The sequence below is a fragment of the Barbus barbus genome (assembly GCF_936440315.1).
Source record: "Barbus barbus genome assembly, chromosome: 26".
NCBI lineage: Eukaryota > Metazoa > Chordata > Actinopteri > Cypriniformes > Cyprinidae > Barbus > Barbus barbus.
The window spans coordinates 26489620-26517152 of record NC_136754.1 but is presented as its reverse complement, the minus strand read 5'-3'; the positions used below and the strand labels follow the sequence as shown (position 1 = coordinate 26517152).

At 38.0% G+C, this 27533-nt stretch overlaps 3 protein-coding genes across 3 annotated transcripts in view; 1 reads left to right on the top strand and 2 right to left on the bottom strand.

Annotated features, from left to right (window-relative positions):
• Nucleotides 1-4: 4 nt before the first annotated feature.
• LOC306846050 (protein phosphatase 1L) lies at nt 5-9726 on the bottom strand. Its single transcript, XM_079379131.1, has 4 exons — nt 8795-9726; nt 3147-3321; nt 2890-3051; nt 5-1230 (listed from the first exon to the last, which is right to left on the bottom strand). Exons 1-4 carry the CDS (start codon nt 9191-9193, stop codon nt 881-883), a joined length of 1086 nt encoding a protein of 361 aa, XP_079235257.1. The 5' UTR covers nt 9194-9726; the 3' UTR covers nt 5-880.
• A 3995-nt stretch (nt 9727-13721) lies between these two features.
• On the top strand, nt 13722-20053 carry LOC306846424 (otolin-1-A-like; the record flags this gene model as incomplete). Its single annotated transcript, XM_079379805.1, has 4 exons — nt 13722-14166; nt 14258-14347; nt 16542-16613; nt 18421-20053. 4 exons carry the CDS (start codon nt 13722-13724, stop codon nt 19302-19304), a joined length of 1491 nt encoding a protein of 496 aa, XP_079235931.1. The 3' UTR covers nt 19305-20053.
• A 178-nt stretch (nt 20054-20231) lies between these two features.
• LOC306846423 (structural maintenance of chromosomes protein 6-like) overlaps nt 20232-27533 on the bottom strand; it is a 31006-nt gene continuing 23704 nt past the window's right edge. Inside the window, exons 21-27 of the mRNA XM_079379804.1 lie at nt 27292-27429; nt 27065-27210; nt 24924-25049; nt 24051-24156; nt 23676-23828; nt 21105-21202; nt 20232-20957 (exon numbers count right to left, since the gene is read on the bottom strand). Of these exons, the coding sequence (XP_079235930.1) occupies nt 20861-20957; nt 21105-21202; nt 23676-23828; nt 24051-24156; nt 24924-25049; nt 27065-27210; nt 27292-27429 (864 nt within the window). The 3' untranslated portion in view covers nt 20232-20860. The remainder of the gene's footprint in view (nt 20958-21104; nt 21203-23675; nt 23829-24050; nt 24157-24923; nt 25050-27064; nt 27211-27291; nt 27430-27533) is intronic.

Sequence of the window (27533 nt, the reverse complement as noted above, 5' to 3'; positions counted from 1 at the left end):
ATATCAGCTTTGACTTGTTAGATTTATTTATCGCTTTATTCTCCCACATACATTTCACATAGTGCAAGAAACCTTTGTGTAGATCGGGGCTGGTGCCAATTTTATCAGTAAACTAGAAGGAAAGTTGGAGGACAGTTTGCCAGTATTAATTCAACAGTCTTGACAAATTCCATTACATTCTACCTTCAATCCGGCCACTTCTGTATTCATATAACCATTAAAACAGTGACTTGAATGAGCAGGAATGACTAGAATCTCTGAGAATGAATGGGACATAGACCCATTATGAAATTTAATCAAAGTGTAACATTCTTAATCTAACACAACCTTATTCCACCCTCTTTTAAACTAACCGATGAGCAGCACCGGTGTAAATTGGCATTAATGCCCTGAACTGATATGAATGGATCATGCACATCCAAATTCAAGAGCCAGATACGGTTTCATCAGCTCTTTAATTCACAAAAACAAGAAAAAGAAACAAAAATAATAAAAGTTATGATATTTATGCATGTCTCCTGAACAAAACACTACGAGTGCATCTTCAAGGCAATACATGTCCTTCTACCATTTATGCCAATTGCTGTTTCACAAATAATATGGCTCTGATTAAGGAAGGCCAGGATACATCATCTTTACAGAGTAAGGACTTGAAAAAGGAGTAATTACAGAATAAATGTTCCATAAAGTGTCCATTTGGCACACACCAAAAAAAAAAAAAAAAAAAAAAATCTGGGAATGCACATGTTTGCACATGCATATGTTTCTGTACAGTTGATTGTAATTGTGAGAAAAAAGTTTGCCTCTTATTACACCATCTAGCCTCTGGCAATATGCATTAATGGAAAGACACTGGAGGCTGTTTATTGGTCGAGTCCAACTACTCTCCAGTTTTGCTCCCAGAGCTGCTCTTGAACTTCACCACCATGACAGTGATGTTGTCAGGACAGCCGCGGTAGAAAGACTGCAGCACAATGCTCTTGGCGCCGAAGTGTGGCTCATCCAAGCGTTCCCGCACAAAGCGCACGGCCTCCTCGTTGCTGAACGCATCCCACAGACCATCGGAGGCTAGGATCATGAACTCCGGCTGGAGCTTGTCCAGGTCAAAGGTCAAGATATCTGGGTCTGGGATGACCACATTCAAGTTCTTGAGAGGGTAGTCACCGAGTGAGCGCGACATGGCCAGGATGCCCTGCACACGCCAAGAACCATTAAAACTGATGAAGCCACCTGATGGATGAGATCACACAGATGTGTTACATTCACACAGTGCAGTCACAGTGAAGTATCACAAGTGCAATCCTACAACAACAGCAGGCCCAATCACTGAAAAATTATTTAGTCCTTCTGACATGTGCAGCTGGCTCTGATGTCTCTGTAGTGGTTAAACATAAGATATCATTCGTTTTGGGTAAATCTAACAGGTAATCTTTTATTCTATTGTTCTATGTTAAAATGAAAACGGGCAATGTTTGATATAATATTTCGTTTCATTGTAATGTATGTACATTCCCTGAACTACATTTCTGCGGCTATTAATATGTTTAAATGAAACGAAAAGAGGCAGTAGTGTTTGATATGTTTAATCTGTAAATACAGTGAGGAAGATTGCAGCAGCCAAGGCGAGCTGACTGACGTTATCAAGTACGCTGCTCTTTGCAGAATTACCAGATTTGCATCGTTCCTCCACGGGATTCACACTCCCGAGTCTAACTCGTGAAGTCCGAACTACCGAGGATGCAAGTCCGAAATTTGCATACTTGGTATTGAGAAACGCGTGCAGACCTAACGTTACGTCACCAGACTATTTGAGTAATCTTCTTGGTAGTTTAGACCACGATGGAAACGCAGACAGCAGCAGGTCTGGTGGAAAAAAAGTTCCTGGGACATATTATTCCAGGTAATTTCGGCTTATGTTTCACAGAACTAATCGTTGCCTGGGTTGCGTAGGCTACATATATGTGGGGCGAGACCCTTTTGGGGTAGGGGCGTGTTTGTTTTGGTGATTTCAAATATCAACATTGGCAAAAAAAACATGACAATTAAACACACATTAATTATTATTATTATTAAATACACCAATATAGTACTACAGTTACTAAAGTAGTATATTTAATTGGCTTTTTCAATTTTTGTAATTTCATAAAATAAAAATAATATTTTATTAATAAGAGCAGTAAAAATACTGCTAAAATACTGTGTAAGCAAATAAAAAATGCTTTAAGATACAACGGTCTATAAAAGGCCAAGAATAAATGTGGCAAAACTCCTCTGAAAATGACCCACAACTTGATTCAAATCGATTCTTGGGTCATGATTCAATTAAAAACGATTCTCGATTTTGAATCACATTTCTATTCAATATATGCATAGATTTGATTTTAGATTAGGTTCTAAACGCTGAATTTTATTTTAGTCAAATTAAAAAAAAAGAAAATGCAAAGGCATGCCTTTTGCATCATTAAAATCTGATGTTAAGAGACGAACTGAATCAAAGGAATGTTTATTCATCAGCATGTTTTACACGACACTTTTGAAAGTGCTTCTCATGTGTAAAATGTACCTGTGCACATAGGAGACGTGCGTCAGTAAATAGACATGATTTAAGTCTATTTTCTGTTCGTTAAGATAGTGATATAGGAACTGTTGTTGTAGTAAGCTTCATTCATAATTCACGAATCGGTAGAAACAGAATCGTGATTCATACGTGAATGGCTTTTTCCCCCACCAACACCAGCTACTGTACATGGTTACATTTACCATTTATGATAAAATGTCCCTAAGAAAATAAATTCTAAATTGGGTTTTTTGGTAGCTGAAGCACTTATTTTTTTGTACGTGTCAAAATTAAGCCAACAAAAATCATCAGTTATGGCTATAGTACCTCACCTGCTCTCTTGATCCGCTTGCGCTCTTTCAGCTGGTAAGGCTTGTGATCATGTGACAAGGCCACAGCGTTGCCGTCCTTGTCGCAGAGAACGCCGCGAGAGTCTCCGACATTTGCCACAGTCAGCTCACGGTCTGACAACAGGGCTATCAAACATGTTGTGCCTGAAGACAAAAGAAGGATTCAGCATCGTTTACTGTTTCCAGTCAGCTAAACCTCATAGATAATATCAGCCTAAAACACTCTCGCTACTGCTCACCTGCTTCATCATGGGTGGCAGAGAACTTGTCCACCATGTCCCGGTCCACAGCCAGAACGCGCTGCTCTAGGATGGCGGGATAGGAGAGAGGACTGTCTTTCTTTTCTCGCTCGTAAGCCTGCAGCTGCTGTTTCAGAGCCTCGGGCAGGTGGGCCTTCACATAATCAGCGGCTGCCTGCGAGAAACAGTAAAAACAATGAGGAACTCGCGCTTTCTGTCACACTTCAGCATTTATAATTAATGTTCATGAAGTTCATTCGGAATTCTACTGATAACTGAAAAACTTAAAGGTGTTAATAATGTGGAAAACCTTTAAGACAAGCAAAGAAAGAAATGCAGATGAGCGAAGTGGGCTGCTCTAGTGAAAATATGTCAAAAGAAATAATATTTTACTTCAAGATTTCATATTACCATAATTACAGCTGCTCAACTATGGCAAAAATCATAATCACAATTGTTTTGGTCAATACTGAAACCAAAATAGGATAGGATAGTGTCAAAAGATTGGAAAATATATGGATATGACAGTTATCATATCATATTACATATAAACAGCTCATCTTATTTTTTGTTCAGCAGAAGAAAGCAAGTCACACAGGTATGGAGTGACATGAGGGCGAGTAAATGACAGAACATTCATTTTTGGGCGAACTGTCCCTTTAAAGGAGGCCTAAGACCTCTAGCCAGATGGAGTTTGCAGCAGAATACAGATGAAGGGACAAAGTCTCTAGAGAGCGAGTGCCCTTTCCAAACGCTGCCAGATCACCAAAACATAGCGAGTCAAAGAGCGTTATTTCATTCCTAACTCTGTTTCCTCATCATCAGTCAGAGCGGTTTGGATTCCATTCAGCAGCTCACACTACAGCCTTGTGCGTTTTCAACTTTAAGCCTTTGACAGTGACTCAGCAATGCCACGCTATAAATACAATGATGAAACCAGAGAAGCAAACATAATACCTGTCTGCCAAGAGAACGCTGCAGTCTCTTTCAAAGCCACTTCCCGGTCAACAGTCTGCTTTTCAGAAAATACACGGCGGAGCCTCCTGATGAAGCCGATGCATTATTTACACAGAAGCGTCGCTAATGCAGAACACTTACAGAATAAGCAGATATAGCTCAGGGTCACTTTGCACACGGCAGTGATTTTAACTGTAAATAGCACACAGTCGAGCCTTTCAACGCTTAGATCAGAGATAGGGGATTGCTGATTTCTGTGTCCTCTAAATGAGTCCAGACTATAAGCATGCAATATTGTCTGCTTGGCTTGAATGTAGTTAGTTACCATTTGAAAAGGGTAAAGTAGCATCCTCAATACTGCTAATATTAGCCAATAACAATTACTGTCATTATGACACCTGACAATAGCACAATTCTCTGCAGTCGCCACAATCGGAATTATTTAAAGTATGTTGATCATTGTGTCTCAGGAACAAAGACAGTGGGGCGGTGTTGACCCGCAGTGACCTCGATCCACTCAAGACCCTCCCACCGCAAACACACTCTACAGTCACGTGTCCATTTGACTTCATTCACACACCAGCACAATGAGGGCTTTATTACTGCTGTTAAGCACCGGTGTTCAAACATATGGCTGTATCCCTGTCAGTTCTTTCCTGTGAATCTCATGAAATATCTAAATTAATTTAAAAAAAAAAGTGTTTTTAAGACCATTAAGATTTTTTTTTTTGCATTGTGGCATCATTTTAATGACTATTCAGCTCATTTTCACCCCTAATTCTCCTTACCACAATGTTAACAATATATATCATTTAAATAAACAAAGGTATTGCCGTATTTGTTGCATTACATTTACTTCTCAGAAGGTTGATGCAAAATATAAATATACTTACAAAAAATACATTATCAATATATTACTGTTCATAAATTTACGGTCAGTAATTTATTTTTAACAATTTACACTTATTCAGCAAGGATGTGAATTATATCGATCAAAAGTGACGATAAATATTTAATAAAATTTATAATGATTTAAAAAACATTATTTCAAATAAATATAACAGTTTTCAATATTAATAATAGGAAATGCTTCATGATCAGTAAATCAGCATATTAGAATGATTTCTAAAGGTTCATGTCACACAGAAGACTAGAGTAATGATGCTGACAATTCAGCTTTGCATCACAGGAATAAATTACACCTTAAACATAGAAAACAGTTATTTTAAATATTAATAATATTTCACAATATTACTGTTTTTACTGTTCAAATAAATGCAGCCTTGGTGAGCATAAGAGACTTATTCCAAAAACAAAGTATTTAATGTAAAAATATTCAAAACATTAAAATATATGTATAAAATGTGACCTGATAATGTTTTAATGGGATTCTCCTATCACCTATAAGACTGCACAGTAATTCATATATCGGTGACACAACACTCACACTTTCGTACCAGCATCGCTAATTAAAAGCTCAATTTACCAGGCCTAATTCAAGATTACAATAACCAGAAAACCAGGCCGCTGGGGAATAGAGGAAGAGCAATGGATGTGCAAGTCAAGCGTTGATTAGGCCAACTGTGTTAGTCATTGTTAGCGGGAGCTCTCTTCATTAGCAGACACCACAGGGCAAAAGATGATGAAACACAAGGCTGTCTATTTAACAGGGTATTTTTAACAGACCCCCTGACCTAATCAAACTCCAGACCTAGTTTTTACTTTTGACATATTAAATCAGAACTTACATTTGCATTGCAAACTTATATTTGCATTACATGTTGATTACACATGCAAATCTTAACCACAATATGATTGATTGTTGACTATTTGACCATCACGAGTTCATCAATCAAGTCTATCTGCTGCTGAGGTGTTTCAATCAGCTGGCTGTCGCCCAAGAAAACAAGTACAGCCTTTCACAGCTGTACTAAATGAACATGAGAACAATGATTAAAAAAAATGACTAATTGCAAGCAGCCTAAAAAGTCAATAAAAAAATTGGCTCAGAGTTGTGACTGGGTGGGGTGTTCCTCCTGTTGTTTGGTGTCAGATTTATGCGCTGAACATTGTGGGAGGCTAGAAAAGACTGCCTCTATAATTTCTTGTTAAAAATAAATGTATAATTAAACGTAACAGTGTTGCTATTCTGCGTCTCTGCCTGGTGCTGTGGTGAAGATAGAAATGCATTTATTTCATAAAAATACAGTAAAACCAGAAACAGTAAAATATTATTACAATTTTAAATAACCGTTTTCTTTTTCTGAATATATTTTTATTTATTTATGGCAAAGCCGATTTTTCAGCATCATTATTACAGTCTTCAGTGTCACATGATCCTTCAGAAATCATTCTAATATGATTTGCTGCTCAAGAACATTTCTTGACCAAAGAAATCTTACTGAAAGCTACAACAGACTAAAATCTGCGTTAAGTGCTCAGTATTAGAATCAATCGAATAATCTTTATGAAATAGCAGAGTATCATGAATATTGTTGACAATTAAGATTAATGCTCCAAAGATGGCACCAATATGCAATTTCACTTCTCTTGCAAACTAGCCAAGAAGTGCTTGTGTGTTCCAGCTACTAGTTCCTCATCTGAAAGAGTTTTTAGTGCCATTGGGAACAGTGTCATGCCACAGAGCATCTCCTCAACCAGAAAAGGTTGACAGACTTGTTCTTAGCTAAAAACTTGTGAAACACTAGCATAATTTACCCCAGATGCACAGTGTAAAATGTGTGTGAATTACACTGCTCTAAAGAATACACTTTTTTTTCATACCGTTACATCTACATGTACATTCAGTAGCAATACAAACTTGAGTGGATGTGTCCAACATTAACAGTTTAGTTTAGGCAATAATTATCATGGCCTTTCCATTTCACAACCAGAAAAATCAGCCAGTACGGGTATCAATTTGCCAAGTGTACATATAAGACTCATGTCAGGACGTTTGGGTCAGCAAACATTTATGGGAGGAGATAATGTAGATTAAAAGACCTTATACTGGGGCCGAAGGTTGGCACATTTTAATCTATTAACTGCTTGGATAGCAGGAGGGCCCCTGGACATTTGTATAAACAAATAGCACTATAAATAGAGTTTAGACATTCCTTAAATTATCATGAGAGCAGAAACAACCGACTAGAATGCTGAAGAAAATAGCTGATCTGTAAAGTCCAACTTCAAAGAGCTTCCTGAGCGGTTTTAATAGGTTTCCACATCTATCAGATCTCCTTAAACCTTGTGAGCGGTTAATTTCATTGCTTAAGAGCATCTCTGAAGGCATTCACACATTAAGCCAACCAGCATTCATCTGCTTTACTGCACAATGAAGAAGATAAAATGAACATCTGTCTGTGCTCCATACAGGCTGGGAAATCAGACTGGTCCGGAGCAGATGTCTGGGGGGGAAGGGGAACTGACTGAATGCACCAGACAAGTATCATGGGAATCTCAATTGGCTGCATTAGAGTTCTCATATAACTTTCAGGTCATTTAATATTTGTAAGCAATGCAATAATAATAATAACACTAAAATAACTAAATAAAATAATATAAAAAAATTGAACATTTAAGTATTTTGAAGGGGTGTAAATCTTGTGGTCAACCAATGGTGTGATACTGAGGGAGCAGTGTGGCTAAAAGATATAAAAGTATATATATAAAAAATATATATTTACTACAATACCTCAAATTTCTAATAAACAGAAAACATCTACAAGGTAAAATTTGGCACTAACAAAAACCAGAAGGGCACCCCATGTTAGCCAACAGGTCTGATAATCTCAAATAATATTTGTGTGTCACTGAGACACTATAGTATATATTATAGTTTTTATTAAAATTTTGAGTTTGAAACAGAAATGACTTCAAAACAAAAATGGAAAATAGAAAAATACAGTTTTATTTTAATACATCAAGTTAAACTAAATTAAAATGAGAACTGCTGCTTCTGCAACTAGCTGAAAACTTTTTTTTTTCATACTTTTAGTATCAGTTTTAGTTAACTATAATAACTGTGAATTTACCTTAATGACTTATGTATAAACTCTTAAAAGTAGTCAATCTTAAAGGGACAGCTCACCCATTATTTATGTTCCAAAATCTGTAGGACCTATTTTTTTCCCATCAAAGACAAAAGACCATTCACTCATGTGTATGAAGTAAAATTACACCAGGAGCAAAATAAAAGGTTATGGAGGCTTGATATTTTTATGGAACTTTTCCTTTAAATGTAAAAACATTCACACTTTCATACTGAGGCACCTGCTCAGAGGCCCCACTTTTGTGATACTTTTAGGGTGATTTGTTTACATTTTGGAGCCTTACACCCCCATCTGCGTTCAGTACAGTACAAAACGTCCATAATTTACTTCATAATCTTTCGTTTCATGTTCCAAAAAAATAATAAATAAATAAAAAAAAGAGTCAGGAATAGGGGTTTGAAACAACATGAGGGTGAGTAAACACATTTTTGCATTAACTGCTCCTTTGAAGGTCGCCCCAGCTAACACAGAACGTTCCCTCAATGTTTGGTTCCAACGTTCTCCGAACGTTCTTTTTAGAATTCCACCTTTACCAGTAAATTAGCGTTTCGCGAGTCGCTAAACGGAGTACATACAAAGTCTTTGGTATGTAAAGCTTTCGCCCTGACTCAGACTCTCATCAGCACCCACGCTTCTTACCTCCCCGCCGTGGCCGTCAAAAATGGCAAAGATTGAAGGGTGGCTCCTGTTCACCAGGTCGGTAAGCACCTCGAAGCGGTCCTCCATGTGGTCTCTGCGGCCCTGGATCGAGTACACCGCTACATTGTTGTTCTTGAACTCCCAGGTCTTGGAGAACTCCGCGTCCAGCACGTCCAGACCGCCCAGTCTGTCGTTCATCATCATCTCCGCCACTTTTCCCTTCACCATCTTCACGGCATCCCGGCTGGACTTGACGATGGTTTTCACCTCGTCCGTGTGGAAGAAGTAACTCCAAAGGGCCAAGCTTATACATAACAGAAACAAGGTCTCTGGCCTGAGCAAGAAATAACGCATGATGCGACCCAAAAGAGACAAAAGCGTCATTGTGTCTCCTATCATCACACGCTCGGGGACTGAAGTATGGGCTTCAAATTACTTCATTAGACCGAAATGAAAGCCCATCTGCAGCCCGACGTGTTTGAACACCCCCTGAAATCTCGACTGGCCGGTGATTATATTATAAGCCGCAGAATGGAGCGAGCTCCCAGCTGCAGTCTGGCTCTAACGCCGCGTATAACCGCACAGATCCCATTACCCCCAGCGACAGCGAACACATTCCCTCCTATAAAGCCATTTGCGCCGCTAGCTCGCGCTTTCGACGAGTCTCTGCTCAAAACGGGCTGTTATTTACTCGTTCGCGCGCGCCACGGAGAGTTTTAACGCACTTTATAGCGCTAATGCCGCCGCTGCCTGGTGTCCTCTCGTCCACGCGCTGCGTGCGTGCGTGACTGACTGCAGCGCCTGGTGTACCGGGGAAAACAGACACTAATACACGACTACAGAAATGAGCTCACATCGGTCCGTTAGCTTCAGCAGCCTACGTCAGACTACATTTCACCAAACCGATTTATTTGCACGACCGATGACTCTGTGACGTCACGCGCAGCTGTCCTCGCGAGGAAAACACAGCGCCATGCTTTTCTATTTTAATAGTAAAGCAAAACACAACGCTATTTGTATGATTGTCTCATACCTTTTATTTTTCATTATTATTGTTAATTATTTTATTTCTTGTATGTAGCTATATATATATTTTACATATTGTAATCTGTTTAATATTTTTCTATACAATATGTTGGAATGATTGCTGTTATATTCACTGGCTGTAATATGATTTACATTTAATTAAAAAAAGAGCTTGTTCACGCTTTTTAATTTGTACCTTGGTTGTATTGGGTAAATTTGATATGTATAATATCATTATAGTACATTTATTTACATTTAGTAGAGTTATTTATTGGTTTTTCTGATTAATAGCAGACAAATAGATTACCTAATATTGCTTTCATTTAGATATTTTATGGGTGTAATTATATAATAATATATATATTTTTAGAATATAATATGGTTGTCTATTGTCTGTTGTCAATGTTAATATAGGCTACATATAGGTGAAATGGCAACCAATCCAAAACCAGGGCAAATTTAGGTAGTTTACATAAAATGTCAGGAGTACTGCTATCCATAGCTTTCTAGTTCACCTAAAAGCATTTTAAACTATTTTTATTGTAGCAAGTCGCCACACTGTAAGACCATTTCAAATGAACAAGCAAAGACAAAAATGAATTAACTCTAAAATCTACCGTGATACAGGCCTGTAAATTACCAACATGATCTAAACTTTGCTGAAAACACCACGTGTACACAAATGCATTCTACATCAATCATTTCTTAAATAATAATAATATATAAATGTTAAAATGTGAGTCAAATATTTGTACATCTCAGTCATTATTGCATTGCATTATGTTTTGAAACTACAGAGCTCTGTTCATAAAACTAAGCATTAAAATATCATCTTTATTGTAATTATTTAAAGATATATAATCTATCAGAATTCCATCTTTTTGCAAATAGCCTAACATCTGCCCCACTTTTTATATTTTTGTGAGCATCATGTTTTCCTATATTAATAAACAAAAGCCTGACATCAGATATCATATAAAACATAAAAGACATGTAGTTGTTCTTATATTTTGTCTTTGGTTCAATAATCTGTTCCATTAAATTACATGCAAACACATTTGTTGATGAAAGCTCATGTTGCCTTTTGTAAAATGCAGCACACTGAAGAAAACCCTTACTGATTTTAAACCAGTTATTTGACTTCATGCCCCGACATGACGTTGCACAGGCTTGTCAAGTGAAGGATCCGTTTAAGGGATGCCACAAGTAAACACACTGCCAGTAACGGATAAACCGATGCAAAACCGCGATGCAGAAAAGTGCTTACTATACTGTTATCCTTCCAGAGGCTGAATAATGGATGCACATCTTATTGATTTCATTTTCATCACGGAAGTCCAATGGGAATTATTTTTGTGGTGCTCCAGTACTGGAAGCTCAGTGAGGTGTAGAGAAATGGATCTTTTGGTTTGACTAATGGTTTCCATTTTGCCTACCTGGCAACAAGGGCATGCCATTCAGCGCAGGGCATTCAAGCCTCCTGAAGCTAATGCATATGGCCTGTGTAGCGGCAGCAAGAGGGTGGCTATACAGGCTCAGGTAACAGCCCACAGCCTCCCCTCACACCTCTCATCTCCCACTCCCAATGGTGCCCTTGTGTCCACAGAAACAGTGCTAGATGAGTCTAATGGCCGCTGTAAGTGGAGAGGGTAATGCCAGCTTAAACATATTGCTGTTTGTTTCTAAGGAAAACATCACTATTACTATTGTTCAGTCAGAGTTGAAGATTTCAATAAACCTGTATGCCTATATTAATTTTTAGTGCATACTGTCACTCCTCTTGCATCATGTGTGATATACAACGTGATTGATGGGTCAGTGACAAAGATAAAAATATACAGAAAAACTGTTGTCAAGTTGCATTTGTTGGTATGAAATACATTTATCAATGTAAAACTTTTTAAATTCATTAATACTTAAGTAAAATTTCAGGTACCTCCCCCCCCAAAAAAATTGCTTTATTTCAAATTAGCAAGCCAAGGTAAAAATTCATTAACCCAATAAAACTTATTTGATGCATCAATTTCTAAGGCCTCTATATTATCAACTTCAAGATTTTACTTGTACACAATCATCTACATGCCTTCCACATTATCCATCCATACATAATTATTTTGAAAAAGCATATTATAAATGTATCAAATTTGATATAATTTTGAGTAATGTTTATTTGTACATCTCTCAATCCTTCAGTTTCGGTGCATATACTGTAACTTATCTTACATCATGTACGACGTGATTTGGTCAATGACAATGGATTTTTTTTTAAACATTTGTCAAGTTGTTTCGTATGATTTTGAAAAACAAAGACAACTTTTATACGATTTTCAACAGTTTTTTTAATCATTAATCATATAAAAAAATTAAAGTTTAATTTAATCATTAAAAATGTCATGTGGTGTAACCAAGTAAAAATGAATACCGTATTTTTCTTACACCTTGAATATATGTTGTCAAATATATTTTTCAAGGTAAAGCTATTTTTCCCTATAAGTAGTCTACAAATAGGCTACTTCAATAATAATTATTTTGATAATTATCATTTTTATTCATAATAATTTAAATGTTTTTAGAGTTCACGCCACAATAAATTTTACAACATGAACTAATCTCTGAAAGACTTTGAAACAGTCACAAGGGTCAGCAGGGGTTGCCTCATTTTTATGCTTTTTTTCTGCAGGTACACCACATGCTCCAACAATAAAAGAACAGTAAAATAGTCCCATAGACTTACACAGATGGTGATATTATACGCTATAGCGACACTCTAGTATTGTGGTGGCAGCAAGTTTCTCCAGATAATGTAAAAGTTTAGGTAATATGGAAATTGTTGAAGATGTATGCTCTGCACACAGTCAGGCTTTAATCACACACTACTGATCTGATCAACACCCGAGGTGTCATTTAAATGCTCTTTCCTTGAATGATGTCATTGCACTGCTGGGAGACATCATATCACACGGCGAGGTACGAGATGAACATCTCAACTCTGGGGTTACTCTGGCCAGTATATCCCCCTGAGATATAAAAGTCACTAGTGCTGGATTTCCTGAAGGAGGGCTGCAGAAAGACTGCCATGACTTTGTTTTATGAGCCAACGTCTCATTTGCTTTGATTATTTAACTTCCCTTTGAGCTTCGGCCAAATGGGCCAGTTACACAGAATTCAGGCCACATTTCTGTCGAAGGCAGTTTTGACCCCAGGTTTCTTCGTTCAAATTTTGTACATTTATACTGCTAGGCGGTAGACTGTGTGTCTAATGGAAGGGTTTGAAGGCGTCTAGGATACATGACCATTCACCCCCCAAGTGTTAGTGTTTGCTCCGCTGAGACCGTTCAAAAATCCCCCAAAAGTCTCTGATTCTCTTTGATCCTTGGGAAAATCATGACTTATTCGACCTTTGTTTAACATTGTGCAGCATGCATTTTTGCTACTAAAACTTTGTAAGAGAGTAAATGAATGAACAGGACACAGACAAGTGTATGTGCATATACTCGTGTAAACATCTGCACTTTAATTGCCCTTTTAAGTGGTATTACACAAGGGATACAGATGCATGAGAAGGACTGATATGTTAACTTTCTAAAGCCATCTCATTAGGCTTTTCCTCAAGTATCAAATCCGCAGGCCTGTGCCAAGTGTATGTCACCTGCCCATGCAGTAGAAAACGCTCTCATTGGCTGGACTGAGGGGCGACGGGGAGGCACAGGTAGTTAAAAGGTAGTATCTGGATGCAGTTTTCTCTTAGAGAAGAGAACAGAGCGTTGGCACACAAGTCAACAACTAGGTAAGTATTAGCGTCATTTTGTTCTTCAGAAAATTTAAAGGTCTAGTTATTCGGCTTCCATTTGGCATCCTCTTCAGTGTATTTGTTCGCTGTTTGTGTGCAGGTACTTGTACAATGCCCAATATTGTCCACCCGGTCTTCCTGCTGATGGCCTTGCTGGTGGTAACAGCAGGGAATCAAGCATCACTACCCAAAACCACACAGTGGCTACGACTGAAACCCACTAAGAAGCCTCCGCCTCGAGACGAAGGGGCTCCTCCAGAACCACCCGGCCACTTGGGGTCCCATCCGATCACCACCACTGTGAGCCCCACCGTCAGTGGCATGACAGAGGAAGTCACAGACTCCATGATGGACGCTTACTCTACTTCCCCCACCGACAGCACCACCTACTCCGGTGATGCTTATTCTGCTGACTACCACACGGAGGCCATGGTTCCTCCTGGGGTTGGCCCTGGGAACTACACGATGGACTACAACGAGTGCTTTTTCAACTTCTGTGAGTGCTGTCCACCAGAGAGAGGTCCTCCAGGACCGGTGGGAGAAAAGGGATTGCCAGGTAAGAATACGAATTGTAGTTGTCTAGTGGTTGATATCTATTGTAGTCAAATGCTTAATTAAACTTTGCCCCGTATTTGTCATTTTGCAAGGTTTTCCAGGGGAAAAGGGGGAGATGGGACCTCCTGGACCTTCAGGTCAGGATGGACTCACTGGCGCTTCAGGGCCTCATGGAGGAAAAGGTCTGTATAGTAATGTCATGTGTTTGTGTTCAACATTAGCAAGAGATGATCAAAACAGTTCAATAAACAAGAAGCTGATGTTGAGTAACTTACAGTTTTGACACAATATTGCCCGTCACATTCTCATTCCAAAAATGAAGCCAAAACTGAAACAACAGCATCTCCAAGCAACACACAGGAACCCTGTAGTTTTGAACAAATTGGCTGAGTGAACCATTCAATGACTCACTCAAAATATATTAATTAGTTTGTTTCTGAATGAATTATTAACTGTGTCTAAAATTGCATACTGAGTAAATACATTTGATGGGGAACAATCTTGTGAATGGCATTGAAGCAAAGCAACAAACACCGTAGTCAGTTATTCAGTATTCAAGGCAGTGATAAAGTCTTTTTGACACACATGATTTTAAGAGATCAAGGTTTCATTTACAGTCTTTATAAGTATTTCATTATGTTTAGATTGAGGTTAACAGGCTCAACATTTCAACTGTTATCGCAAAGCCCTGATAACAGTGATGATATTTTTCAATTTATAATTTTTCAAATTATAATGTATCATTTCTGAAACTAAGTGGTATCAGAATTGACTCAGATATGTATAAAAATTAAAAATGAACTGTGACAGGGTTGAAATAATGTAGCGCTTAAAGGTGAGTCAATTGTTTTCCCTAAAATGCTTCACACATTTTTTTGAGGATTAGAAATTGTATCTGTCCCTTACCTTTTGTTCAACTCTGTGATGATTTGATATTTTCACAATTAGTGTTTTTGAACAAAATGGTTGAGTGAACCATTCAATCCTTGTATATATACTTCTTCGTGCCTGAATTAATTGGGAACTGCGTCCGAAATCACATACTGTCTGAACTTTGCAACTGGTAAAAAGTATGTTCTGTATATTATAAATGAAACCTGGCCATACTACATACGCCATGTTGTCTATGTCATGTGACCTACGGCGTAAGTTGCATCGCTTCATGCCCTCCACAACTCCTATTAGGTCATCCATGTATTTTTAGGCTACTATGTAATGAATACAACAAATTCAGACATATAATTTCACATGCTGTTTTTCACATATAGGGTAGTAGGCATATTTGGATGCAGAAACCGTTTAAACAAATTGGTTAAGAGATTGTTTTGCAAGTTAATGTTAATGATATTATGTTACAACTGGCTTCCATATAAAGGAGTGGAAAGGAATTTAGGCAAATACTGTTTACAAAAGGACCATATTCATACTTCCACGTATGACAGTTAGACTATCCAAAGCTATAAACAAAGGATTAGGGGCATTAACACTCATCTGTTGATTGTGTATAGAAATATCAGTGTTTTGCAAGAAGGACAAACATTGGAGAAGACCTTGACCTTAGTTAAGGAGAATTACATGGAGTTTGTGTGTGTATTCTCAAGGCTTCTCCTTCTGTGTCCCTACCAAAGAAAAAACTATTACCACGCCTAAATCAAACAGACTAAACCTTTCCCTTTCCTTTAGTGCTGCATGCTCACACAAGTTGGCAAAACCTACCATTTGTCTTGAAACTGGTAATGCTAGTTCCCTGGGATTACACAAAAGTTTGTCGGCAAAGCTTAGATAGCTGATTCTTCTCTCTTTCTAGCAAGCTCTTCACCACTGGAATAAATGAATACACCAGTGTTCAGGGCTTTTGGTTTCTTGTAAACCTCTGTGTATTCATAAGGATGAAGTGTAATCAAAAAGTAGACGTGCAAATAATTTTAGTTTGATGCTTAGTCATATCCATTGCTGACAATACGAATTGAAGGTATTGAGGAGAAAAAATAAAAGTGGTGTGTGGCCAAGTATGGTGACCCATACTCGGAATTTAAGCTCTGCATTTTAACCCATTCAAGTGTACATTGGAGGGCAGTGAAGTGATGCAACTTACGCCGTAGGTCACATGACATAGACAATATGTATGGCCATACTACATATGTCATGTAACCTACGATGTAAGTTGCATCGCTTCACTGCCCTCCACAACTCCTATTAGGTCATCCATGTAATTTTAGGCTACTATGTAATGAATACAACTAATTCAGACATATAATTTCACATGCTGTTTTTCACATATATAGTAGGGTAGTAGGCCTATTTTTTATCCATTGTAGTGGTTACTTCACAGATAATGCTTGTAAGTTTGTAAACAGATGTCCTTTCCTCCTTCAGGAGAGAAAGGTGATCCTGGAGTGAGTGGGCTATCTGGGGTTCCCGGTGTCACTGGGAAACAAGGAGAGAAAGGTACATTCACCTGTGACAAAGGCCCTAGCCCAGTATTTGATTCACTTTATGTTACGTTTGCTATGTTGGTTTATGGACTGTTCTCAGGAAATAGGACATTTTCTAAATATAATAGATAATATTAAAGGCAGTGACATAAAACACTTTCTGGCCTCATGGTTCTAATAAACAAAAGTTTCTTTTACAGGCTTTATAAGTATTTCATTTTGTTTACATTAAACTTATCAGGCTCAATATTTCAACTGTTATTGTGAAGCCCTAATAACAACCATTTTTTACTCAGTTTTCTAATATAAGAATTGCAAATTAACTAGGACTGGGCTGAAACACTGTAGAATTAGAATTAATAACTACTGGTATTTATTATACCATGTTTTCATTATGTCGATTTATTTTGCTAAAATGCTTCATATGCATTTTTGAGAATCTAGAATTTGTATCTGTCCCTTACTTTGTTCAACTCTGTTATGGACATATATTTTACACGTTATTTTACAGCCTTTATAATTATTTCATTATTTTATATTGACCTTATCAAGCTCAATATTTGAAGTCCTAATCATTTTTATTTTAATTATGTGTAATTTCTTACAAGGTGCACCAAAACTACGCAGCGCTATTAGAATTTACTCCATTATCCAAGTATAAGAATTACAAATGAACCATCACAGTGTTGAAATAGTATAGAGTTTTAGGATTAGAAGTAATGAATAACTTCTGGTATTTATTATTGCATTTTTTAACTATACATTTTTTTATTCTAAAATGCTTAACACATTTTTTTGAGATTCTAGAATTTGCATTGGTCCCATACTTATTGTAAAATCCTGTTACAATGCGACATTTCCCTTTTCCAGAATAACGTTTTGATCTATTAGACATATTCAAATAGATTAGAAAATCTTTCAGACCACACATTTCAAATAGATGTAACTTTAAGCATTTTGTTACATCTACACTGATCTCATCAAGCTCAATATTTCAACTCTGTTACGGCTAATCTCCTAATAAGGGTGGTGACCTTTTTAAAATTATGTGTAATTTCTGAAACTAAGCGATACTATCAGAATTTACTCAGTTATTTAAGTATGTGAATTATAGACTAACTGTGATGGGGCTGAAATAATGTAGAGCTAAATAACTACTTTAAATAACTACTAGGTAGATGTAAATAACTACTGGCATTTATTGTACAGTTTTTCATTATGTAGGCATTTTTTTGGAAAATGCTTTTGAGAATCTAGAATTTGTAAATGTCCCTTACCTTCTTTTCAACCCTGTTATGATGCAACATTTCCCTCACATTTAAAAAAAATAGTTTAATATTTTTGATAGGACATCAAAGTCTTTGAACTTTCTTACAAGGCACACAGAATCTAAGCGATACTATCAGAATTTACTGTAATCTAAATATATGAATTAAAGACTCTGTGATGGAGTTGAAATAATGTAGTTCTTTAGAGTTGGTAATGATGAATAACTATTGGCTGTAACTACTTAAGCAGGATTGGTTTAAGAATCAAGCAGTGAAAAAACCATATGGTGATCCCTCACTGTTTACGGTGGTTGTGGCACTTGATGGGAAAATTGAAGTAAGGTTGACGTATTTAAGTGTTCAGCAGTAGCCTTTCAAAGTGTTATACGGTAACAGTTTCCTGAGAATTATTATTACCTTTATTTAACCAGGAAGAAACTCATTGAGATTAAAAATCTCTTTTTCAAGAGTGTCCTGGCAGCAGTACAACCAAACATACATGCATGGAATGGGCCTTGTATTTCAAATTCCACTTGATGTTAATGTGTGCAGGTGAAATGGGTCTCAAAGGAGACAAAGGAGATACAGGTTTAACCGGGCTGAAAGGAGACCCAGGGGACAGGGGAGAGCCCGGCTGGAACGGAACAAAGGGAGAGGCGGGCGAGCCTGGCTTACAAGGACCAGCTGGCCCCCCCGGACCAGATGGCATCAAGGGGGAGAAGGGTGACAAAGGAGACTGTCCATTTGGAGAGAAAGGACAGAAAGGCAGTATGGGGGAGCCAGGGCCCCAAGGGCCAAAAGGAGACATGGGTGTGCCAGGTCTGAACGGCATAGATGGGCTTCCTGGGGCTAAGGGTCCGAAGGGAGATCCAGGACCCACAGGTAAGCAGGGAGAGCCTGGTCCTCCAGGACCCCATGGACCACAAGGGCAGAGGGGGATGCCAGGGATGAAAGGCACACGAGGCCTGAAGGGAGCACGAGGTGTTAGGGGACTCAAGGGCCTTAAGGGTGAACCTGACATTCAAAAACGCTCAGCCTTCAGTGTTGGTCTCTTTCCCAGCCGATCTTTCCCGCCGCCTGGCCTGCCGATCAAGTTTGACAAAGTCATTTACAACGAGGAGGGTCACTGGGACCCCCACGCCAGTAAATTCAACTGCACTCATGGGGGAGTTTACGTCTTTTCCTACTACATCACAGTGCGTAATCGGCCCCTGCGTGCAGCCCTGGTGGTGAACGGCATTCGGAAACTGCGAACTCGCGACTCCCTTTATGGCCAGGACATTGACCAGGCCTCCAACATGGCAGTGCTGCGTCTATCATCTGGAGACCAGGTCTGGCTGGAGACTCTGCGGGACTGGAACGGTGTTTATTCCAGCAGCGAGGACGACAGCACGTTCTCTGGATTCCTGCTCTATGCTGATGCCACCAAGGACTGACGGCCAGGAATCACACTGACTTCTGGATGAACCATTTTAGACCAGTACTTCATTTTGTAGGGGGGAAATGAAAGCCACCTATATTACCTAAAGTACTTGAGACCTGAAATTAGATCCATCTACTAACAGTAACTGTACAGCCACTAATTATTATAATACCTGTTTCATGGCAAGGAATATCAATGTTGGATTGTGCTGCAATTTCTTTTTATAAGATGATAATTTGTGGCAGCTATTTTGTAGCTCTTTACATATTTATACAAAAATAGCTAGCAGCTCATGCAATAATATAATAATGATTTAATTATGTCTTGCTTTCTTAACCATGCTGTCATAAAAAAAAAAAAAAAAAAACATTTTATGTAATATTAATTTCATTTATATAAATGCAAGACTTAGTTTTATTAATTATAAATGATACCTTTTTTAATGTTTTTTTTTCACATGAATAAACATCTATGGATATCCTTAAAAATATACTCAATCTGAAAAATTATAATTGTTACCTATACAATTTAATCATATTTACTTATTTATAATTCAGATGTATTGGGGGAGTGACAGTCTCATTATACAGAGAATTTGATTGGACAACAATCTCTGTAATTCATGATGAGTTGTCATTTTTTTGGGTCCATTTTCCAAAGAAATACTATAAAACTCACAAAGGTCAATTTCAATACTCTGTAAATGATGGTTCAGTCTATATGTTTGAATATATTCTGAATAAAATATCATAGGGAACAGTGAACAACGAATGAGCAATGAACAGTCCCCAGTTTGCACACAATCGATCCACAAATGTATGTCCAGGGGAGGAGAAGAGGAGCAGTGCGTAAGAGACTCAGAGACAAAAGGACACCATCATGTAGTCGCTACTGACGTACAGGTTTAAAGATTATCACTGAACTGAATCAGTGCCATTGTGACTGTTTGTCATAAGCTTTACTGGGAAACCACAATTTACAGCAGTATTTGCATTCTGCCCATTCAGAAGCCAGATGAATTCAAGGTCAATGTTTAAAGATTCATAACTTGCTGTAAATACAAAACAGGGAAATGGAAAACAGGTAATATATTTCTCTCTCACGTGATTTTCTTCAACTGAAATTTTTTATTTTTCCATATTGTTACACCATTAATACAAAACTAAGCATTTTTGATGAATGATCAAAGAAAACAGCAACAGATTATTTCTTGTTATACTAGAAACATTTTAATTTCTTAGTTCAGTGATAAAAATAAAACTGAACTATGACTGGGAATGAAATAAAAACAAATAACAGCAACAAGCTATAACTGGCTTTCCTATGCCTTATTCAACAGGTACAAATGCAAATAACATTGCAATCACAAACATTTGTTGAATGTAAAGTGCACCACAAAACAGAACCTGCAAAATTTGGTTTTAAATAACAAAATTAGTTATAAATGTACATTTAAATTATCTAAAAAAAAAAAGCCTATAAACTTGTGCGCAATAGAAGTGTAAAGTAAAGCTGTCAGTACTTTGCTTGATTTGCCTGATACACATAAGATGACGTTCAGTGGATGGATCATTCTGGGTTCCTCGGACCAAAGGGAAGAGCAGACTGGCTGCGGTCGGGGTCATTCAGACGGATTATGCGGATCAGGCTGTTGACTGGCAGAGAACTGGGATACAGAAAAAAAAGAACATTACATTTGTACTAGGACTATCAATTTTAAACAGCATTATAAATTATACAAAATAAGAGAATCATGTCTTCTAATCTAACTACATCTACACATTTCTTCATGAACACTAGAGTAGCTCTTTACCTCATGTTCTGTGGAGTGAGGAAAATAAACTGTCTGAAGCGCTGACTGGCAGCGATCTTCAGCATCATGTCCATGGAGATCCTCCGGTTCACCATGTCCTGAGAAAGCAAACACACAATACAGTGACTGCAGTGTCCAAAACCACTACAAACATTTTTTGTATTTGCATAATTATTATGCATGCATACTTTATGGCCACATATCAAACAGAGAGATGACATTACATTTTTAGCATTTGTAAAAATTAATTTGTCAACATTGACCGTTTAAATGAACTACAAAAAGCTAAACTGTGGAAAAAATGGTTACCAGTTACAGCACCCAAAATATACACTGAAGACAAAATCCTGATTAAATTTAATTGGTAAATATTAATGAAATCCCTGAGAGATTTTTAGCAAGTTCTTGTCTCCTCTCCAGCCATCCTACAACATGTCCTCTTGACCCAATCCCCTCACACCTTCTCCAAACTATCTCTCCCACACTCTGACTGGCACTCACATCTTATCAACACATCTCTCCTCACAGGCATCTTCCTCACAGCATTCAAGCAGGCTCGGGTAACCCCACTGCTCAAAAAACCTACATTAAACACTTCTCTTTTAGAAAAATACAGACCTGTCTCTCTCCTTCCATTCGTAGCGAAAACACTCGAACGAGTTGTCTTCAACCAACTCTCACTGTTTCTTTCACAGTACAACAAACTGGATGCTAAACAGTCAGGTTTCAGGAGTTGCCATTCAACAGAGACTGCGCTACTCTCAGTCACTGAAGCCCTGCGAATTGCAAAGGCCGATTCCAAATCATCAGTCCTCATTCTGCTGGATCTTTCTGCTGCTTTTGACACTGTCAATCATCAGATTCTCCTGTCTACCCTCTCATCATTGGACATCACTGGGATTCCACTTCGCTGGTTTGAATCCTATCTCACCGGTAGATCCTTCAGGGTGGCCTGGGGAGGGGAGGTATCCAAACCACATCAACTGGTCACTGGAGTTCCTCAGGGATCGGTTCTTGTACCCCTCCTCTTCTCCACATACACTACATCGCTGGGTCCCATCATACATGCACATGGCTTCTCCTATCACTGCTACGCCGATGACACAGCTCTATCTCTCTTTTCAACCAGATGACCCAACGGTAGCTGCACGGATCTCAGGCTGCCTGGCGGACATGTCGGCACTGATGAAAGAACATCACCTACAGCTCAACCTGGCAAAGACGGAACTTCTTGTCTTCCCTGCCACTCCGACTCTACAGCATGACTTCATGATTCAGTTAGGCTCATCAATGATTACCCTATCAACTTCGGTCAGAAATCTTGGTGTAATCTTTGATGACCAGCTGACCTTCAAAGAGCACATTGCAAAGACTGCTCGATCCTGCAGGTTTGCACTACACAACATCAGAAAGATCAGGCCCTTTCTGACAGAGCATGCTGCGCAACTTCTTGTCCAGGCCCTTGTCGTTTCTAGGCTGGACTACTGCCATGTTCTTCTGGCTGGTCTGCCATCAAACACAATCAAACCTCTACAAATGATTCAGAATGCAGCAGCACGACTGATCTTCAACGAGCCCATAAGAGCCCATGTTACACCTCTCTTCATCTCCTTGCACTGGCTACCAGTGGCAGCTCGCATCCAGTTCAAGACACTGATGCTTGCGTACAGAACTACCACAGGCTCAGCACCCTCCTACTTCCACTCACTACTATGAACCTACATCCCCTCCAGAAGTCTGAGATCTGCTAGTGAGCGACGCCTTGTGGTACCATCACAGAGAGGCTCAAAATCACTCTCCAGAACATTCTCGTTCACCATTCCTGGCTGGTGTAATAATCTTCCCACCCCTATCCGGAACGCTGGATCCCTGGCAATCTTCAAGCAACAACTGAAAACTCATCTCTTTCGTCAGTACTTGAAAAAAAAAAAAAAAAAAAAAAAAAAACCTTAATCTTTCCCTCTATCTTTCTCTCCTTCCCTTACTAGCTTGTACTTATTTGAACAATGACTGAGACTTGGTGTTACGAGCACTTCCTCCGTCTGATTGCCTCTTCAAGATGAATCGCTTTTTGTTTTCCCCAATTGTAAGTCGCTTTGGATAAAAGCGTCTGCCAAATGACTAAATGTAAATGTGTATATATATATATATATATATATATATATATATATATATTACTATTCAAAAGAATGGGATTGGTAAGATTTTAAAAAATGTTTCAACAAGTCTCTTATTCTCACCAAGGCTGAATTAATTTGATCATAAATACAGTAAAACAGCAATATTGTAAAATATTACTACAATTTAAAGTAAATGTTTTTTTTTATTTGAATATTTCAAAATGTAATTTATTTCTGTGATTCAAGGCTGAATATTCAACATCATTACTTCAGTCTTCAGTGTCACATGATCCTTTAGAAATTATTCTGGTATGCTGATTTGCTGCTCAAGAAACATTTCTTATTATTATAAAAGATGAAAACAGTTGTGCTGTCTAATATTTTTGTGAAAACTGTGATGCATTTAAAAATTTTTTTTTTTTATACAGGATTCTTTGAATATACTCCTTACCATATACACATCAAACTCATCTAAAGCACGGAACGGAGCATCAGTTATGGCCCACAGTGACAAGACGAAGCATACGGTAGAAAACGAACGCTCTCCTCCAGACAGTGAACGCATGTCACTCACAGCGGCCTTACTACTCTCTCCTGGCTGAACCTGAGGAAGAAACAGATGATCGTCATCATGAGAATCTACTGTACTCTTAAAAGGTCACGGTTACTGTAGAGTAAAATCCTGACCCCAAGAAGGTTTTTTGATAGCATAGGCTATTCAACAAAATTAAATTATACAAAACTGCATGCCTATATGTATGCATCCAGTGTTTATTCATCAAGAAAACAACTACATCAATGATGTTATCATTATGCAATGTCTTACTGATATGGAGAGAGTCTCATTCTTATGGTCAAAGGTCATCTTCCCTATGTATCTTCTCTGAGACAGCATGGAGTCAAAGTAGTACTTACAGCGTACAGAAAGATACCTGGAAACACACAGAAACACAACCTACATCATCATCAGTACCCTAAAACCTGCACTAAAAATGGACAAGCCCTTTGATACGTCCCACTGTAACTTGCGGTTTTAAGACATGACACTACAGGCAAAACCATTGTTTTTTTAATGCACTGGTCAATTTTGAGATTTTGGGCTTTTCGTAACATGTTTCAGACTAATGGAAAGAAAACATACAAAATACACTTATTTTATTGCACTTTTTCTATGTGCATCTGATTTTTTTTTTCTGGGTGATGTAAAGTACAGTACTTTCTGATTTATGGAGTCATAAAACGATATCCAAAATCCCTGCTGTAAAAATCTTTAACTCTGTCAACAAAATGAAACAAGAATTTTGAACCTGGCTTTATATAATGTTCAGATTCCTGTTCTGGAAATGTATGCAAATTCTTGCTTATTTAATTAAATAATGGCTTATTTGCATTTTTAAACATGCCATTCCAAAAAACTTGTCATATAAAAAAAAAAGCCATTCTTAATATAATCAATCAACTGGGGAAGCATGGTGACATTTTTTTTACCCTATTCACCTGCGTTGTCCTTAATAGGAAATTTTTCAACAGAAAAATAATTCAGTAAAACTCATACAGTAATTTACCTTTGAGAGACATTCAAATATCAAAAGCAGACAAAAAAAAGACTGTTTCATTTGTGACCATTCATTAGTTGGGTCTGAAGTTCAGACACAAATCAGTCAGCAAAAATCAGACGAGATCCTCTAATGAAACTTACATTCTCAGTTCAGCGTAGACGTAGTGTCTGTTGTTCATGATCTCCGTTAACTGGCGGATGAAAGCCTCCAGACCCTTGACCTGTCGGGCTATGTTATTGAAGTTTTCCTTCGCCTCATGGAACTGCCTAGAAGATTCAACCAACAACTTCACCATTACAACATCATAACATTTATATGTATCTCACCTGCATGATAAACAATATAGATGCGCTTCACTGATGCAAGGAGAAAATAACTGCATGGTACTGTGGCAGTACCATGGTACATTATCAGGTGAACTACTCTGATTATCATATTCATATGTTAATACCAAGGTATAATTCAGTATAAATTGTAATATGATGAACAGTTTATTTTAAGAATTGAGGGGATTTTAAACATGCAATTCATCAGAACGGAGTTGGAGAATTTAGCATTCCATCACTTGCTCACCAATGGATCCTCTGCTGTGAATGGGTGCCGTCAGAATGAGAGTCAGCTGCTAAAAACATCATAATAATCCACACCACTCCAGTCCATCAATTAACATCTTGTGAAGCAAAAAGCTGCATGTTTGTAAGAAATTAATTCATCATTAGTGTCTTAACTTTATGCTTTTGGCTAAAATAATCCATAATAACGCTTCCTCCAGTGGAATAAAACCCATCTCCTTTTGGAATCTCACATGAAAATATTTGTTTAGAATGGCTTTGGGCTGTTTTTTGCTTGTAAATGCATATTTCACTCTTGATTCAGATAAGGTGACTTTTTCTCTTGAGAAAGCAGTATTATGGTAGAGCACTCGTTTGACATCTTAATTATAGTTTAAAAAAAAATTAAAAACACAGATTTTCACAAAACATTAATTGATGGACTGGAGTGGTATGTTTTAATTTGTTTGGAGACTCATTCTGACGGCACCCATTCACTGCAGAGGATCCATTAGTGAATAAGTGATGTAATGCTACATTTCTCCAAATATTTTCCGATGAACAAACTCATCTACATCTTAGATGCCCTGAGGGGGAGTAAATTTCAGCAAATATTAATTTTGGGGTGAACTATTCCTTTAAAGGTGTGGTTGACAGATTTTTTTTCCCAAGGCTTGATTGTGTTTATGGGGTGCAGTCTAACATTTGTTAATGCTTTGTTTTAAAAAAATAAAAACGCATTATTTTTCACATGATTTACTTTTATTCCACACCACTCTGTCCCTTCTCCTATAAATGCGCTGATCGTTTCCTGATTGTGTGAAGCCCCTCCCTCAGAAATACGAAATGGACTCAGATTGGTTAGCTGGTCCAGTATGTTGTGATTGGCTAAACTGCCTCTAGTGCGCCCCTAAACGCATCAAATTTGAAATTAGCTCATTTTGTGCATAAAATTGTACAATTTCTCAGTTTAAACATTTCCGTTATCTATGTTCTATTGTGAATAAAATATTGGCTCATGTGATTTGAAATTCTTTTAGTTTTCATTGCATTCAAATTTAAAAAATGTCCCAACATTTCTGGAATTCAAAAATATTTGTCTATCTATCTATTTGTCTATCTGATCTGGTGACCTTAGTTAGAGAGAGAGAGAGAGAGAGAGAGAGAGAGAGAGCAAAGCAGGGAGACGCGAGGAGCATGATTAAGAACCGCTGCTTTAGAACATTGATTTTGAAACTTGTGAATCCATTAGAATCGTTAGACAGACTCGCGATTCATATATGAATAGATTTTTATGTCCACCCCTAGTTTTCTCTTCCTCTTCTCTTAAGCAGCACAGCATGGCCTCACCCTCTTTGTTGCATGTTCCCGAGGGCGGGGTTTATCTGGGTTTGTGACGTAACGAACCTAGGAAGTAACTCGTTGTAGTCCCTATGAGCCATTTTTGTAGGCATTAAACTGCCAGAATTTTAAAAGATGATATCTCCGTTTGCATTGAACTTTCAGCGCTGCAACTTTGCAAATATTGTTTATGCTCAAACAGCAACATAACACACTAATTAACATTAAAAAAGTGAAATCGCAATCAATCACCCCTTTAATGGTCCTGAAAATAGGCTTCGTTTTTCTTCATATTGAATATAATTTCTTGTTTCTTTCTTTTAATTTTGGGGTGAAATACCACCCGCCCGGTCACATTTGTTTGACAGCTGGAGACTGTGTCTATGTACCTGACGATAGTGTCTCTGTGTCCTTGCTGGTCCTGCTGTGTGTTGATCTTGTGTCTGAGGCGGCTGATCTCGCTGTCCAAACTCTTCGCTGTTCTCCTCACATCCAAGCGCTCAGGGCAAATTTCTGAGGCTTTTGCAATGGAAGCCTGTCAAAAATAGTTTCAGTCAAACAAACCCAAATCTTTTCATATCTAATGGATCAGTGTAAGATGTCAGAGTTTGGTCACCTGTAACACCTGGTCCTTCTCATTCAAGTTCTTCTTTAGTGTCTCAATCATGTCCACATGGGCTTTCCGCTTCTCTTCATAGTGTTTTTTGTGATGTTTACTCCTCGCCAACTCCTGATCACTGTTGCTCAATTGCTCCTACAAGCAATCACGTAAAAACAAAAGTGTTTACTAGGTTGGACACATTGATAATTAAGAACGTGTGCTGTTGTGGACCTGTTCAGTTGTGAACCTGAAGCTCA